The 17418-nt window shown below is 32.2% G+C and overlaps 1 protein-coding gene and 1 long non-coding RNA gene across 6 annotated transcripts in view; one reads left to right on the forward strand and one right to left on the reverse strand.

Annotated features, from left to right (window-relative positions):
* The window catches only part of LOC146754036 (putative COBW domain-containing protein 7), a 128185-nt gene that overhangs the window by 79613 nt on the left and 31154 nt on the right, over window positions 1-17418 (reverse strand). For 3 of the 5 annotated variants that reach the window (XM_085529533.1, XM_085529535.1, XM_085529531.1), the window contains 3 exons: window positions 16680-16724; window positions 16079-16135; window positions 14733-14784 (listed from right to left, as the gene is read on the reverse strand). Coding sequence is in view for 1 of the 5 variants with exons in the window: in XM_085529535.1 (XP_085385661.1) it covers window positions 14733-14784; window positions 16079-16135; window positions 16680-16724 (154 nt within the window). In the remaining 4 variants the exon portion in view is untranslated. Of the gene's footprint in view, window positions 1-14313; window positions 14633-14732; window positions 14785-16078; window positions 16136-16679; window positions 16725-17418 lie in introns of those variants that run through there. The other 2 variants (XR_014939587.1, XR_014939588.1) reach the window with 2 other exon arrangements.
* Window positions 1-17418, forward strand: part of LOC146754037 (uncharacterized) — a 134800-nt gene that overhangs the window by 5467 nt on the left and 111915 nt on the right. The gene's annotated exons all lie outside the window — the stretch shown is intronic.

The raw sequence follows: 17418 nt of genomic DNA on the forward strand, positions 1-17418 counted from the left end.
AAGGAAAGTCAATGTATGTAGAATTGTAAGGATAGGGAAGTATATAAAAAAGGAAAGGAAAGGTTAATTTAAAAAAAAAAAAAGGAATGGAAAGGAAGGTCTAAGGGAAAATGTTACAGAACAGAAAGGGAATGTAGGTATAATTCAAAGGGAAGGGAATTATAAAAGAAGGGAATTCATAAAAGAAAGGAAAGCAAAGGTAAGTATGAAAGGAAAGGAAAGTATAAATGAAAGGAGAGGCTAAGTTTAAAAATAGGAATTGAAATGAAAGTGTAAAGGAAAGGAAAGTATACAGAAAAGGAAAGTATAAAGGAAAGGAAAGTATAAAGAAAAGGAAAGTATAAAGGAAGGGAAAGTATAAAAGAAAGGAAAGCAAAGGTAAGTATATTGGAAAGGATAAGAAAGTATAAATGAAAGGAATGGGTAATTTTAAAAATAGGAATGGAAAGGAAAGTAGAAGGGAATGGAAAGTATAAAGGAAGGGAAAGTATAAAAGAAAGGAAGGAATGGTAAGTATAAAGGAAGGGAAAGGAAGGGAATAGAAAAGAAAGGAAAGGTAGATATAATGGAAAGGAAAGCAATGTATAAAGGAAAGTCAATGTATGTAGAATTGTAAGGATAGGGAAGTATATAAAAATGGAAAGGAAAGGTTAATTTAAAATAAAAAAGGAATGGAAAGGAAGGTCTAAAGGAAAATGTTACAGAACAGAAAGGGAATGTAGGTATAATGCAAAGGGAAGGGAATTATAAAAGAAGGGAATTTATAAAAGAAAGGAAAGCAAAGGTAAGTATGAAAGGAAAGGAAAGTATAAATGAAAGGAAAGGCTAAGTTTAAAAATAGGAATTTAAATGAAAGTGTAAAGGAAAGGAAAGTATACAGAAAAGGAAAGTATAAAGGAAAGGAAAGTATAAAGAAAAGGAAAGTATAAAGGAAGGGAAAGTATAAAAGAAAGGAAAGCAAAGGTAAGTATATTGGAAAGGATAAGAAAGTATAAATGAAAGGAATGGGTAAGTTTAAAAATAGGAATGGAAAGGAAAGTATAAGGGAATGGAAAGTATAAAGGAAGGGAAAGTATAAAATAAAGGAAGCAAAGGTAAGTATAAAGGAAGGGAAAGGAAGGGAATAGAAAAGAAAGGAAAGGTAGATATAATGGAAAGGAAAGCAAAGTATAAAGGAAAGTCAATGTATGTAGAATTGTAAGGATAGGGAAGTATATAAAAAAGGAAAGGAAAGGTTAATTTAAAAAAAAAAAAAGGAATGGAAAGGAAGGTCTAAGGGAAAATGTTACAGAACAGAAAGGGAATGTAGGTATAATTCAAAGGGAAGGGAATTATAAAAGAAGGGAATTTATAAAAGAAAGGAAAGCAAAGGTAAGTATGAAAGGAAAGGAAAGTATAAATGAAAGGAGAGGCTAAGTTTAAAAATTGGAATTGAAATGAAAGTGTAAAGGAAAGGAAAGTATACAGAAAAGGAAAGTATAAAGGAAAGGAAAGTATAAAGAAAAGGAAAGTATAAAGGAAGGGAAAGTATAAAAGAAAGGAAAGCAAAGGTAAGTATATTGGAAAGGATAAGAAAGTATAAATGATAGGAATGGGTAAGTTTAAAAATAGGAATGGAAAGGAAAGTATAAGGGAATGGAAAGTATAAAGGAAGGGAAAGTATAAAAGAAAGGAAGCAAAGGTAAGTATAAAGGAAGGGAAAGGAAGGGAATAGAAAAGAAAGGAAAGGTAGATATAATGGAAAGGAAAGCAAAGTATGAAGGAAAGTCAATGTATGTAGAATTGTAAGGATAGGGAAGTATATAAGAAAGGAAAGGAAAGGTTAATTTAAAAAAAAAAAAGGAATGGATAGGAAGGTCTAAAGGAAAATGTTACAGAACAGAAAGGGAATGTAGGTATAATGCAAAGGGAAGGGAATTATAAAAGAAGGGAATTTATAAAAGAAAGGAAAGCAAAGGTAAGTATGAAAGGAAAGGAAAGGAAAGTATAAATGAAAGGAGAGGCTAAGTTTAAAAATAGGAATTGAAATGAAAGTGTAAAGGAAAGGAAAGTATACAGAAAAGTATAAAGGAAAGGAAAGTATAAAGAAAAGGAAAGTATAAAGGAAGGGAAAGTATAAAAGAAAGGAAAGCAAAGGTAAGTATATTGGAAAGGATAAGAAAGTATAAATGAAAGGAATGGGTAAGTTGAAAAATAGGAATGGAAAGGAAAGTATAAGGGAATGGAAAGTATAAAGGAAGGGAAAGTATAAAAGAAAGGAAGCAAAGGTAAGTATAAAGGAAGGGAAAGGAAGGGAATAGAAAAGAAAGGAAAGGTAGATATAATGGAAAGGAAAGCAATGTATAAAGGAAAGTCAATGTATGTAGAATTGTAAGGATAGGGAAGTATATAAAAATGGAAAGGAAAGGTTAATTTAAAATAAAAAAGGAATGGAAAGGAAGGTCTAAAGGAAAATGTTACAGAACAGAAAGGGAATGTAGGTATAATGCAAAGGGAAGGGAATTATAAAAGAAGGGAATTTATAAAAGAAAGGAAAGCAAAGGTAAGTATGAAAGGAAAGGAAAGTATAAATGAAAGGAAAGGCTAAGTTTAAAAATAGGAATTTAAATGAAAGTGTAAAGGAAAGGAAAGTATACAGAAAAGGAAAGTATAAAGGAAAGGAAAGTATAAAGAAAAGGAAAGTATAAAGGAAGGGAAAGTATAAAAGAAAGGAAAGCAAAGGTAAGTATATTGGAAAGGATAAGAAAGTATAAATGAAAGGAATGGGTAAGTTTAAAAATAGGAATGGAAAGGAAAGTATAAGGGAATGGAAAGTATAAAGGAAGGGAAAGTATAAAAGAAAGGAAGCAAAGGTAAGTATAAAGGAAGGGAAAGGAAGGGAATAGAAAAGAAAGGAAAGGTAGATATAATGGAAAGGAAAGCAAAGTATGAAGGAAAGTCAATGTATGTAGAATTGTAAGGATAGGGAAGTATATAAAAAAGGAAAGGAAAGGTTAATTTAAAAAAAAAAAGGAATGGAAAGGAAGGTCTAAAGGAAAATGTTACAGAACAAAAAGGGAAGGTAGGTATAATGCAAAGGGAAGGGAATTATTAAAGAAGGGAATTTATAAAAGATAGGAAAGCAAAGGTAAGTATGAAAGGAAAGGAAAGTATAAATGAAAGGAAAGTCTAAGTTTAAAAATAGGAATTGAAATGAAAGTGTAAATGAAAAGAAAGTATACAGAAAAGGAAAGGGAAAGTATAAAAGAAAGGAAAGCAAAGGTAAGTATATTGGAAAGGATAAGAAAGTATAAATGATAGGAATGGGTAAGTTTAAAAATAGGAATGGAAAGGAAAGTATAAGGGAATGGAAAGTATAAAGGAAGGGGAAGTATAAAAGAAAGGAAGCAAAGGTAAGTATAAAGGAAGGGAAAGGAAGGGAATAGAAAAGAAAGGAAAGGTAGATATAATGGAAAGGAAAGCAAAGTATGAAGGAAAGTCAATGTATGTAGAATTGTAAGGATAGGGAAGTATATAAAAAAGGAAAGGAAAGGTTAATTTAAAAAAAAAAAAAGGAATGGAAAGGAAGGTCTAAGGGAAAATGTTACAGAAGAGAAAGGGAATGTAGGTATAATGCAAAGGGAAGGGAATTATAAAAGAAGGGAATTTATAAAAGAAAGGAAAGCAAAGGTAAGTATGAAAGGAAAGGAAAGTATAAATGAAAGGAGAGGCTAAGTTTAAAAATAGGAATTGAAATGAAAGTGTAAAGGAAAGGAAAGTATACAGAAAAGGAAAGTATAAAGGAAAGGAAAGTATAAAGAAAAGGAAAGTATAAAGGAAGGGAAAGTATAAAAGAAAGGAAAGCAAAGGTAAGTATATTGGAAAGGATAAGAAAGTATAAATGAAAGGAATGGGTAAGTTGAAAAATAGGAATGGAAAGGAAAGTATAAGGGAATGGAAAGTATAAAGGAAGGGAAAGTATAAAAGAAAGGAAGCAAAGGTAAGTATAAAGGAAGGGAAAGGAAGGGAATAGAAAAGAAAGGAAAGGTAGATATAATGGAAAGGAAAGCAATGTATAAAGGAAAGTCAATGTATGTAGAATTGTAAGGATAGGGAAGTATATAAAAATGGAAAGGAAAGGTTAATTTAAAATAAAAAAGGAATGGAAAGGAAGGTCTAAAGGAAAATGTTACAGAACAGAAAGGGAATGTAGGTATAATGCAAAGGGAAGGGAATTATAAAAGAAGGGAATTTATAAAAGAAAGGAAAGCAAAGGTAAGTATGAAAGGAAAGGAAAGGAAAGTATAAATGAAAGGAAAGGCTAAGTTTAAAAATAGGAATTGAAATGAAAGTGTAAAGGAAAGGAAAGTATACAGAAAAGGAAAGTATAAAGGAAAGGAAAGTATAAAGAAAAGGAAAGTATAAAGGAAGGGAAAGTATAAAAGAAAGGAAAGCAAAGGTAAGTATATTGGAAAGGATAAGAAAGTATAAATGAAAGGAATGGGTAAGTTTAAAAATAGGAATGGAAAGGAAAGTATAAGGGAATGGAAAGTATAAAGGAAGGGAAAGTATAAAAGAAAGGAAGCAAAGGTAAGTATAAAGGAAGGGAAAGGAAAGGAATAGAAAAGAAAGGAAAGGTAGATATAATGGAAAGGAAAGCAAAGTATGAAGGAAAGTCAATGTATGTAGAATTGTAAGGATAGGGAAGTATATAAAAAAGGAAAGGTTAATTTAAAAAAAAAAAGGAATGGAAAGGAAGGTCTAAAGGAAAATGTTACAGAACAAAAAGGGAAGGTAGGTATAATGCAAAGGGAAGGGAATTATTAAAGAAGGGAATTTATAAAAGATAGGAAAGCAAAGGTAAGTATGAAAGGAAAGGAAAGTATAAATGAAAGGAGAGGCTAAGTTTAAAAATAGGAATTGAAATGAAAGTGTAAATGAAAAGAAAGTATACAGAAAAGGAAAGGGAAAGTATAAAAGAAAGGAAAGCAAAGGTAAGTATATTGGAAAGGATAAGAAAGTATAAATGATAGGAATGGGTAAGTTTAAAAATAGGAATGGAAAGGAAAGTATAAGGGAATGGAAAGTATAAAGGAAGGGAAAGTATAAAAGAAAGGAAGCAAAGGTAAGTATAAAGGAAGGGAAAGGAAGGGAATAGAAAAGAAAGGAAAGGTAGATATAATGGAAAGGAAAGCAAAGTATGAAGGAAAGTCAATGTATGTAGAATTGTAAGGATAGGGAAGTATATAAAAAAGGAAAGGAAAGGTTAATTTAAAAAAAAAAAAAGGAATGGAAAGGAAGGTCTAAGGGAAAATGTTACAGAACAGAAAGGGAATGTAGGTATAATGCAAAGGGAAGGGAATTATAAAAGAAGGGAATTTATAAAAGAAAGGAAAGCAAAGGTAAGTATGAAAGGAAAGGAAAGGAAAGTATAAATGAAAGGAAGGCTAAGTTTAAAAATAGGAATTTAAATGAAAGTGTAAAGGAAATGAAAGTATACAGAAAAGGAAAGTATAAAGGAAAGGAAAGTATAAAGAAAAGGAAAGTATAAAGGAAGGGAAAGTACAAAGAAAAGGAAAGTATAAAGGAAGGGAAAGTATAAAAGAAAGGAAAGCAAAGGTAAGTATACTGGAAAGGATAAGAAAGTATAAATGAAAGGAATGGGTAATTTTAAAAATAGGAATGGAAAGGAAAGTAGAAGGGAATGGAAAGTATAAAGGAAGGGAAAGTATAAAAGAAAGGAAGCAAAGGTAAGTATAAAGGAAGGGAAAGGAAGGGAATAGAAAAGAAAGGAAAGGTAGATATAATGGAAAGGAAAGCAATGTATAAAGGAAAGTCAATGTATGTAGAATTGTAAGGATAGGGAAGTATATAAAAATGGAAAGGAAAGGTTAATTTAAAATAAAAAAGGAATGGAAAGGAAGGTCTAAAGGAAAATGTTACAGAACAGAAAGGGAATGTAGGTATAATGCAAAGGGAAGGGAATTATAAAAGAAGGGAATTTATAAAAGAAAGGAAAGCAAAGGTAAGTATGAAAGGAAAGGAAAGGAAAGTATAAATGAAAGGAAAGGCTAAGTTTAAAAATAGGAATTGAAATGAAAGTGTAAAGGAAAGGAAAGTATACAGAAAAGGAAAGTATAAAGGAAAGGAAAGTATAAAGAAAAGGAAAGTATAAAGGAAGGGAAAGTATAAAAGAAAGGAAAGCAAAGGTAAGTATATTGGAAAGGATAAGAAAGTATAAATGAAAGGAATGGGTAAGTTTAAAAATAGGAATGGAAAGGAAAGTATAAGGGAATGGAAAGTATAAAGGAAGGGAAAGTATAAAATAAAGGAAGCAAAGGTAAGTATAAAGGAAGGGAAAGGAAGGGAATAGAAAAGAAAGGAAAGGTAGATATAATGGAAAGGAAAGCAAAGTATAAAGGAAAGTCAATGTATGTAGAATTGTAAGGATAGGGAAGTATATAAAAAAGGAAAGGAAAGGTTAATTTAAAAAAAAAAAAAGGAATGGAAAGGAAGGTCTAAGGGAAAATGTTACAGAACAGAAAGGGAATGTAGGTATAATTCAAAGGGAAGGGAATTATAAAAGAAGGGAATTTATAAAAGAAAGGAAAGCAAAGGTAAGTATGAAAGGAAAGGAAAGTATAAATGAAAGGAGAGGCTAAGTTTAAAAATAGGAATTGAAATGAAAGTGTAAAGGAAAGGAAAGTATACAGAAAAGGAAAGTATAAAGGAAAGGAAAGTATAAAGAAAAGGAAAGTATAAAGGAAGGGAAAGTATAAAAGAAAGGAAAGCAAAGGTAAGTATATTGGAAAGGATAAGAAAGTATAAATGATAGGAATGGGTAAGTTTAAAAATAGGAATGGAAAGGAAAGTATAAGGGAATGGAAAGTATAAAGGAAGGGAAAGTATAAAAGAAAGGAAGCAAAGGTAAGTATAAAGGAAGGGAAAGGAAGGGAATAGAAAAGAAAGGAAAGGTAGATATAATGGAAAGGAAAGCAAAGTATGAAGGAAAGTCAATGTATGTAGAATTGTAAGGATAGGGAAGTATATAAGAAAGGAAAGGAAAGGTTAATTTAAAAAAAAAAAGGAATGGATAGGACGGTCTAAAGGAAAATGTTACAGAACAGAAAGGGAATGTAGGTATAATGCAAAGGGAAGGGAATTATAAAAGAAGGGAATTTTTAAAAGAAAGGAAAGCAAAGGTAAGTATGAAAGGAATAGAAAGGAAAGTATAAATGAAAGGAGAGGCTAAGTTTAAAAATAGGAATTGAAATGAAAGTGTAAAGGAAAGGAAAGTATACAGAAAAGTATAAAGGAAAGGAAAGTATAAAGAAAAGGAAAGTATAAAGGAAGGGAAAGTATAAAAGAAAGGAAAGCAAAGGTAAGTATATTGGAAAGGATAAGAAAGTATAAATGATAGGAATGGGTAAGTTTAAAAATAGGAATGGAAAGGAAAGTATAAGGGAATGGAAAGTATAAAGGAAGGGAAAGTATAAAATAAAGGAAGCAAATGTAAGTATAAAGGAAGGGAAAGGAAGGGAATAGAAAAGAAAGGAAAGGTAGATATAATGGAAAGGAAAGCAATGTATAAAGGAAAGTCAATGTATGTAGAATTGTAAGGATAGGGAAGTATATAAAAATGGAAAGGAAAGGTTAATTTAAAATAAAAAAGGAATGGAAAGGAAGGTCTAAAGGAAAATGTTACAGAACAGAAAGGGAATGTAGGTATAATTCAAAGGGAAGGGAATTATAAAAGAAGGGAATTTATAAAAGAAAGGAAAGCAAAGGTAAGTATGAAAGGAAAGGAAAGTATAAATGAAAGGAGAGGCTAAGTTTAAAAATAGGAATTGAAATGAAAGTGTAAAGGAAAGGAAAGTATACAGAAAAGGAAAGTATAAAGGAAAGGAAAGTATAAAGAAAAGGAAAGTATAAAGGAAGGGAAAGTATAAAAGAAAGGAAAGCAAAGGTAAGTATATTGGAAAGGATAAGAAAGTATAAATGATAGGAATGGGTAATTTTAAAAATAGGAATGGAAAGGAAAGTATAAGGGAATGGAAAGTATAAAGGAAGGGAAAGTATAAAAGAAAGGAAGCAAAGGTAAGTATAAAGGAAGGGAAAGGAAGGGAATAGAAAAGAAAGGAAAGGTAGATATAATGGAAAGGAAAGCAAAGTATGAAGGAAAGTCAATGTATGTAGAATTGTAAGGATAGGGAAGTATATAAGAAAGGAAAGGAAAGGTTAATTTAAAAAAAAAAAAGGAATGGATAGGAAGGTCTAAAGGAAAATGTTACAGAACAGAAAGGGAATGTAGGTATAATGCAAAGGGAAGGGAATTATAAAAGAAGGGAATTTTTAAAAGAAAGGAAAGCAAAGGTAAGTATGAAAGGAATAGAAAGGAAAGTATAAATGAAAGGAGAGGCTAAGTTTAAAAATAGGAATTGAAATGAAAGTGTAAAGGAAAGGAAAGTATACAGAAAAGTATAAAGGAAAGGAAAGTATAAAGAAAAGGAAAGTATAAAGGAAGGGAAAGTATAAAAGAAAGGAAAGCAAAGGTAAGTATATTGGAAAGGATAAGAAAGTATAAATGAAAGGAATGGGTAAGTTTAAAAATAGGAATGGAAAGGAAAGTATAAGGGAATGGAAAGTATAAAGGAAGGGAAAGTATAAAAGAAAGGAAGCAAAGGTAAGTATAAAGGAAGGGAAAGGAAGGGAATAGAAAAGAAAGGAAAGGTAGATATAATGGAAAGGAAAGCAATGTATAAAGGAAAGTCAATGTATGTAGAATTGTAAGGATAGGGAAGTATATAAAAATCGAAAGGAAAGGTTAATTTAAAATAAAAAAGGAATGGAAAGGAAGGTCTAAAGGAAAATGTTACAGAACAGAAAGGGAATGTAGGTATAATGCAAAGGGAAGGGAATTATAAAAGAAGGGAATTTATAAAAGAAAGGAAAGCAAAGGTAAGTATGAAAGGAAAGGAAAGGAAAGTATAAATGAAAGGAAAGGCTAAGTTTAAAAATAGGAATTGAAATGAAAGTGTAAAGGAAAGGAAAGTATACAGAAAAGGAAAGTATAAAGGAAAGGAAAGTATAAAGAAAAGGAAAGTATAAAGGAAGGGAAAGTATAAAAGAAAGGAAAGCAAAGGTAAGTATATTGGAATGGATAAGAAAGTATAAATGAAAGGAATGGGTAAGTTTAAAAATAGGAATGGAAAGGAAAGTATAAGGAATGGAAAGTATAAAGGAAGGGAAAGTATAAAATAAAGGAAGCAAAGGTAAGTATAAAGGAAGGGAAAGGAAGGGAATAGAAAAGAAAGGAAAGGTAGATATAATGGAAAGGAAAGCAAAGTATGAAGGAAAGTCAATGTATGTAGAATTGTAAGGATAGGGAAGTATATAAAAAAGGAAAGGAAAGGTTAATTTAAAAAAAAAAAGGAATGGAAAGGAAGGTCTAAAGGAAAATGTTACAGAACAAAAAGGGAAGGTAGGTATAATGCAAAGGGAAGGGAATTATTAAAGAAGGGAATTTATAAAAGATAGGAAAGCAAAGGTAAGTATGAAAGGAAAGGAAAGTATAAATGAAAGGAAAGTCTAAGTTTAAAAATAGGAATTGAAATGAAAGTGTAAATGAAAAGAAAGTATACAAAAAAGGAAAGGGAAAGTATAAAAGAAAGGAAAGCAAAGGTAAGTATATTGGAAAGGATAAGAAAGTATAAATGATAGGAATGGGTAAGTTTAAAAATAGGAATGGAAAGGAAAGTATAAGGGAATGGAAAGTATAAAGGAAGGGAAAGTATAAAATAAAGGAAGCAAAGGTAAGTATAAAGGAAGGGAAAGGAAGGGAATAGAAAAGAAAGGAAAGGTAGATATAATGGAAAGGAAAGCAAAGTATAAAGGAAAATCAATGTATGTAGAATTGTAAGTATAGGGAAGTATATAAAAAAGGAAAGGAAAGGTTAATTTAAAAAAAAAAAAAAGGAATGGAAAGGAAGGTCTAAAGGAAAATGTTACAGAACAGAAAGGGAATGTAGGTATAATGCAAAGGGAAGGGAATTATAAAAGAAGGGAATTTATAAAAGAAAGGAAAGCAAGGGTGAAAGGAAAGGAAAGGAAAGTATAAATGAAAGGAGAGGCTAAGTTTAAAAATAGGATTTGAAATGAAAGTGTAAAGGAAAGGAAAGTATACAGAAAAGGAAAGTATAAAGGAAAAGAAAGTATAAAGAAAAGGAAAGTATAAAGGAAGGGAAAGTATAAAAGAAAGGAAAGCAAAGGTAAGTATATTGGAAAGGATAAGAAAGTATAAATGAAAGGAATGGGTAAGTTTAAAAATAGGAATGGAAAGGAAAGTATAAGGGAATGGAAAGTATAAAGGAAGGGAAAGTATAAAAGAAAGGAAGCAAAGGTAAGTATAAAGGAAGGGAAAGGAAGGGAATAGAAAAGATAGGAAAGGTAGATATAATGGAAAGGAAAGCAATGTATAAAGGAAAATCAATGTATGTAGAATTGTAAGGATAGGGGAGTATATAAAAAAGGAAAGGAAAGGTTAATTTAAAAAAAAAAAGGAATGGAAAGGAAGGTCTAAAGGAAAATGTTACAGAACAGAAAGGGAATGTAGGTATAATGCAAAGGGAAGGGAATTATAAAAGAAGGGAATTTTAAAAAGATAGGAAAGCAAAGGTAAGTATGAAAGGAAAGGAAAGTATAAATGAAAGGAAAGTCTAAGTTTAAAAATAGGAATTGAAATGAAAGTGTAAAGGAAAAGAAAGTATACAGAAAGTATACAGAAAAGGAAAGGGAAAGCAAAAAAAGAAAGGAAAGCAAAGGAAAGTATGAAAGGAAAGGAAAGTATAGGAAAGGAAAGGAAAGCATAGGAAAGGAAAGGAAAGTATAGGAAAGGAAAGGAAAGGAAAGGAAAGGAAAGGAAAGGAAAGGAAAGGAAAGGAAAGGAAAGGAAAGGAAAGGAAAGGAAAGGAAAGGAAAGGAAAGGAAAGGAAAGGAAAGGAAAGGAAAGGAAAGGAAAGGAAAGGAAAGGAAAGGAAAGGAAAGGAAAGGAAAGGAAAGGAAAGGAAAGGAAAGGAAAGGAAAGGAAAGGAAAGGAAAGGAAAGGAAAGGAAAAGAAAGGAAAGGAAAAAAAAGGAAAGGAAAGGAAATCAATAAAAAAGAATGAGATAAGGGGAAGAAAAATGGGAAGAAAATGAAAATTAAAAAGAAAGCAAGAGAGAAGAAAAATAAAATGAAGATAGGGAATAAAGGGGTAACGTAAATAAAAAGGGAAAAAAGGGAAACATAAAGGGATAGAAAAAAATGAGAGCAATAAATATAGGGAAGGAAAGGGGGAAGAAAATAGAATAAGAACATTAAATATTGAAGAAAAGGAAAAAAGAAGAGTAATGGGAGAAGCAAAAGAAAAACAAGTAGTGTAAAAGAACCAAACGCCAAAAAAAAATTGAAAGGGGGGGCGGGGGGAGAATGTAAAAGGAAGAGGAAAAGAAGTAAAAATAAATGGGAACAAAAAAAAAAGGGGGCGGGGGGTAAGGGAAGAAACATTTATTATGAAATAAATTATCAAGTTTTTAAGACTAGGAAAAAAAGTTAAAAAAGGGGGGGGGGGGGGAAGAAAATAGAGAAGAAAAGCAAGAAATAAAAAAGAAGGAGAAATGGGGAGGAAAAATGGAAAGAAAATGAAAATTAAAAAAAGCATGAAAGGAGAAAAATAAAAGGAAGATAGGGAACAAAAAGTTCAAAAAAAAATAAATAGGAAAAAAAAACGGAAACAGAAAGTGGAGAGTAAAGATAAAAGTGGAAGAAGAAAGAGGGAAGAAAACAGGGAAGAAAATAGACAAGAATGATAATAGGGAAGAAAAAGAAGAAAAGAGAAAGAAAAGAAAAGAAAAGAAAAGAAAAGAAAAGAAAAGAAAAGAAAAGAAAAGAAAAGAAAAGAAAAGAAAAGAAAAGAAAAGAAAAGAAAAGAAAAGAAAAGAAAAGAAAAGAAAAGAAAAGAAAAGAAAAGAAAAGAAAAGAAAAGAGAAGAAAAGGAAATAGAAAAGAAGAAGGGAAACATAAAGGGGAAGAAAAAAAGAAGGGCAAGAAAAAGGAGGGAAGCAAAGGTGGAATAGAAAATGAAAATGAAATAGGGAAGAAAAACGAAAAAGAACAGAAGTGGGAGAAGCAAAAGAAAAACAGGGTAAGAAGAACCAATAGCAATAGAAAATAGGGGGGAAATGGAAAAGGAAGAGGAAAAGAAGTAAAGAATATATGGGAACAAAAAAAAGGGGGGAAGAAAATAAGAAAAAAGATATCAAGCTTTTAAAAGTAGGAAGAAAAAGAACAATAAAAAGGAGGAAAAAAGAAAAGAGAGAAGAAAAGCAAGAAATAAAAAAGAATGAGATAAGGGGAGGAAAAATGGAAAGAAAATGAAAATTAAAAAGAAAGCAAGAAAGAAGAAAAATTAAATGAAGATAGGGAAGAAAAGGGTAAAGAAAAAGAAATAGGGCAAAAAAACCAAAAACAAAAGGGGAAAGTAAAGATAAAGGGAGAAAAAAGAGGGAAGAAAACAGGGAAGAAAATAGAAGAAGAATGATAATAGGGAAGAAAAAGAATAGAAAAAGGAGAAGAGAAAGAAAATGGGGGAGAAAGAAGAAACAAAGAGGGGAAGAAAGAAAAAAAAAAAAGCCAAAGGAAAGAAGGGGAGAAGAAGAAGAAAAGAAAGAAAAATTTAAAAAAAGGAAAAATATAAAGAAAAGTAAGACAAGGAAAGGGAAAAGGAAGGGGAAAGGGAAACATAAAGGGGAAATTAAAAAAAAAAAGTATAAAGAGGGAAGGAAGAGAAAATGAAAATTAAATAGGGAAGAAAAAGAGAAAGGAGAACAGAAAATGGGGAAGGAAAAGAAAAACAAATAGGGTAAGGAGAACCAAAAGCAAAAGAAAACAGGGGGGGAAATGGGAGAGGAAAAGGAAGAGGAATAGAAAAAAAAGAAAAGAAAGATGAAAAGCAAGAAATAATGAAGAATGTGAAAAATTTTAAGAAAGTTGCAACGAAAATGAAAATAGAGAAAAAAGCAAGGCAGAAGAAGAAAAAATGAAGATATAGAAGAAGAATTGGAGAAGAATTAGAAAAATATGAAAAGGGGGAAGAAAAAGAAAAAGAGGGGAGGGGTAAGGATGGGAAGGGAGAGGACAGGAGGGGAGAGAAGGGGAGGGGGTGGGAGAGGAGGAGAGGGAATAGAGGATTAAAAAAAAAAAAAGGAAGAAAGGAAAGGAATGGGAATGGGAATGGGAAGGGAAGGGAAGGGAAGGGAAGGGAAGGGAAGGGAAGGGAAGGGAAGGGAAGGGAAGGGAAGGGAAGGGAAGGGAAGGGAAGGGAAGGGAAGGGAAGGGAAGGGAAGGGAAGAAAAGAAAAAGGAAAGGAAAGGAAAGGAAAGGAAAGGAAAGGAAAGGAAAGGAAAGGAAAGGAAAGGAAAGGAAAGGAAAGGAAAGGAAAGGAAAGGAAAGGAAAGGAAAGGAAAGGAAAGGAAAGGAAAGGAAAGGAAAGGAAAGGAAAGGAAAGGAAAGGAAAGGAAAGGAAAGGAAAGGAAAGGAAAGGAAAGGAAAGGGGAAAAGAGAAGAAAAGTAGAGAAAAGTAGAGAAGAGAGAAGAGAAAAGAGAAGAGAAGAGAAGAGAAGAGAAGAGAAGAGAAGAGAAGAGAAGAGAAGAGAAGAGAAGAGAAGAGAAGAGAAGAGAAGAGAAGAGAAGAGAAGAGAAGAGAAGAGAAGAGAAGAGAAGAGAAGAGAAGAGAAGAGAAGAGAAAAGGAAAATAAAGGAAAGGAAAGAAAAGAAGAAAAGAAAAGAAAAGAAAAGAAAAGAAAAGAAAAGAAAAGAAAAGAAAAGAAAAGAAAAGAAAAGAAAAGAGAAGAGAAGAGAAGAGAAGAGAAGAGAAGAGAAGAGAAGAGAAGAGAAGAGAAGAGAAGAGAAGAGAAGAGAAGAGAAGAGAAAAGAAAAGAAAAGAAAAGAAAAGAAAAGAAAAGAAAAGAAAAGAAAAGAAAAGAAAAGAAAAGAAAAGAAAAGAAAAGAAAAGAAAAGAAAAGAAAAGAAAAGAAAAAGAAAAGAAAAGAAAAGAAAAGAAAAGAAAAGAAAAGAAAAGAAAAGAAAAGAAAAGAAAAGAAAAGAAAAGAAAAGAAAAGAAAAGAAAAGAAGAGAAAAGAAGAGAAAAGAGAAAAGAAGAGAAAAGAGAAGAGAAGAGAAGAGACCTTGACTTAAGCTGATCCTGTGCTATGGAAAAGCTGATGACACTCCCACTTTTCTTTGGCAAAGGAAAAAAATTAAAAAATTAAAAATAATTAAAGAAAAAGTAAATCTTACAGAGTGTGTCCTGATAAAAACGGTGTTGTTCTGTCAGTTTTGTAGAGCGGGCACCAATCATCACCAAACTCCATCCAGACATTGAGCCACTGACAAGCTGTCTCTGGACCCAATCCTACATCCAATTCTTCATTCATAGAAAAGTTCACCAATCAAATTTATATCTTCCCAATGTGGAGAGAAGGATGTTGTGAATTACTCTTAAGCCATATTTGAAAGCAGAACTCAGTATATACATTTACTATCTATCTGTATCAAAGTACATGGCATTCAGGGTAATATTGCAGAGATCTTAAACATACTATTCTCTACCTGAAACCTTCTGAAAAAATAAGATGATTAGTATTAGTATGCCATGGTTGCAGTTATCCTGAACTATCTTCTAACAGCGAGACTGAAGCAGTGCTTGTTGTAATTACCTTGTCGAGATGTGCATCTGTTGTCTTCATACTCTCCAATTTTTTCTGCAAGCTGTAAACAAGCAGATGTTGCATTTGCACTGGATGGATGCAATGTCATTATCTCAAACAAGATCTACACAAACTCTTCAGTACTGCAGACCAAAACTAAAGTGCTGTTATCAAAGTAATTTTCAACTGTTAATTCAGCTTTAATCTCAGAATAGTTATGTTTAATTATGTTTGTTTGATCTTTCAAATGATCTGTGATAGGAAGTCTGCCACAGCTTAACTGCTGGAATTCCACTGTCAATTATCTAATTTGACTATAGTAATGTACAGAACAATTACGGATTTCCTTTCTAGATTAGGAAAAAAATTCTGACCTAAGAGTGATAAAGCAAGGAGTGACCTATTGGATGGTCATTTCTTGTTGGATTAAAGCTGTCCTTGGGCCAAGAGAGTCTGTTATGGTTAGAAACGCTCTGTTCTAACTCAGCTGTCAGTGTCTTACAAGAAAGACTTAGGAGACCCATCTTCACAACAAGGCTAGTAGTACGACCCTCCTATTAACTTTTAACCATCACAGAGTAAGTCGCCATGGACTTCTATATACATTTTACACTCTTACATCTTTATAAAACAAAAAAGTAACTTCTGACATCTGTGGGATGATTTGTTGGGCACCACTTTTTGAAACTATGTTAGGAAGTAAAAAAGGAACAAAGCCATTGCTTCTAAGAGTAAAATGTGCAGTATAAAATGAAGTGAAATACTATACACCACTTTCTACTTAACTCATTCCCAAAGCTAATTCCCACTGCACACTGTGCAGTGCTTCCTAATTTAAAGCTGAGCCTCTTAGTCATAAAAGAACCAGAGGACATAACGGATCCAGGAACACGCTGAACAACATTTCCAAGGCTTAGGTTGTTGTGGAACTCAGAGTTTCCTGAGACAACTAAGGTCTCCAGTTCATCACAATGTAAAGCAAGAAAAAAATTAAATCCTCTGAGTTTTAAGAGAACCAGAAAAAAGCACTGAGATCTTATTGATTACTAGTAGTACTAATGGACAACTTAAAGCCTCAACAAGGGAAACGGGGGGAAAACGCCAAACAATCATGGGTGCTTTGGCTCTCATTTCATTTTACAAACCCTACAATCTTTTGCTGCATGTATCTCAAGTGGAAAAACATCCTCTTTCTAGTACTTCTTACTCTTACTGAGAATTGTAAACAAGTGTCTGAACTAGAACATGCAACAGAAATTCAGATGCAGACTCTGCCTAAATGTAAATGTACCTACTTCATGCGTCTATCTATGCAATGAGCATTACTTTTAATAAAAGTGAAATTATGGCCATACCTGATTCCAGATAGACTGTCTAAAGCATGCAGGTCCGGCACATTGGAAAGATCAACTCTGCACAGATAGGGAGAGAAAGAAAGCTTTGTATTTTCACTGCATGTAAGAATTATGTGTACTGAAGCTTCGATTACTCATTTTTAAACATATAAATAATTGTTCATGTTTGTTGGTTTTTTTTCCTGATCTCTTATTCCAATGCAAAGCAGCAGAAGCTAGCCCTATTTTCAGATGTCAGCAGTCAGTGCTATCTACCATGGAGTAAAGCAGCTTTCAGCTGTACAGTAATATGGGAGCATAAAAAGAGAATTTTAGTGAATACAGTTAAAAAATAAATTAATACTAAACAAACAAACAAACAAAAAAAAAACCACACAAGAATCCGTTTTCTGAAAGATGTGATTTGTATTGGATGCCTAAGTGTTATCTAATTCTCTGATGGGAACAATCGTTCTGTACCTCTTCGAACACAAGCACACATTAAAACACAGTACAGGTAGGTATGCATGTGCACAGCCAACAGATCATAATGAAAGCTTTGTAAAAATAATGTCAGTGGGACAGGATTTGGTACTTGTTGGAATACAGGTTAATCTAATACCTCGACCTTTGTGTCTCCAAAATTTCGACAAGTCCATTTATTGACCTAAAACAAATAGAAAAAAGCAAAATGAGGTGCAAACGCAACTGTAATATATTGATTGAACAATTTAACAATGTAGAGCAATACAAGAAACATAACGACATCTCTCACACTGTTACTCAATGTTTTACAGTCCAAGAGGCATCAAGAAAAAGTTTGCTTTTGTGACATTTTATAGCCGAACCAAGGTCAAAATTCACAACTTCTGACAATAAAATATTACTACTGAACAGAGCATTTTTCTTCTCTCAGTACAAGCTGCAAGGTTAAGAATTCTCAAGAGTCTGAACCACAAATAACGTTGCAAAGTATTTCTCAATATTCCATTTTGTCTGTCAGGGTACTGAGAAAGATGGAACACACCTTTGAACACTGCTTTGATTCAGCCCATTTGTTCTTTTACATCCATGACAATTATTCAGATATCTTCCATACCCCTTTATATTTGCTAATAAACATGTATGGACTAGCAGACATTGCCCCCCGTAGTTAACTCAGACAAATGGCAACAGCTGCCCAATAGTATAAGAATGTGAGCACTTAAGACAAAGGTCTATTATAAGGCATTTGTTAGGCCTAATTTAGCCAAGGAAACGGTGTGGAGTTGCACCAGAAGAGGGTCAGGTTGGGTATTGGGAAAAGGTTCTTCACCAGAGGGCGGTAGACATGGAACAGCCCCAAGCAGCCAGAGTTCAAG

Source organism: Coturnix japonica, chromosome Z (assembly GCF_054131305.1).
Source record: "Coturnix japonica strain WE chromosome Z, WE-NBRP24, whole genome shotgun sequence".
Classification (NCBI taxonomy): Eukaryota; Metazoa; Chordata; class Aves; order Galliformes; family Phasianidae; genus Coturnix; species Coturnix japonica.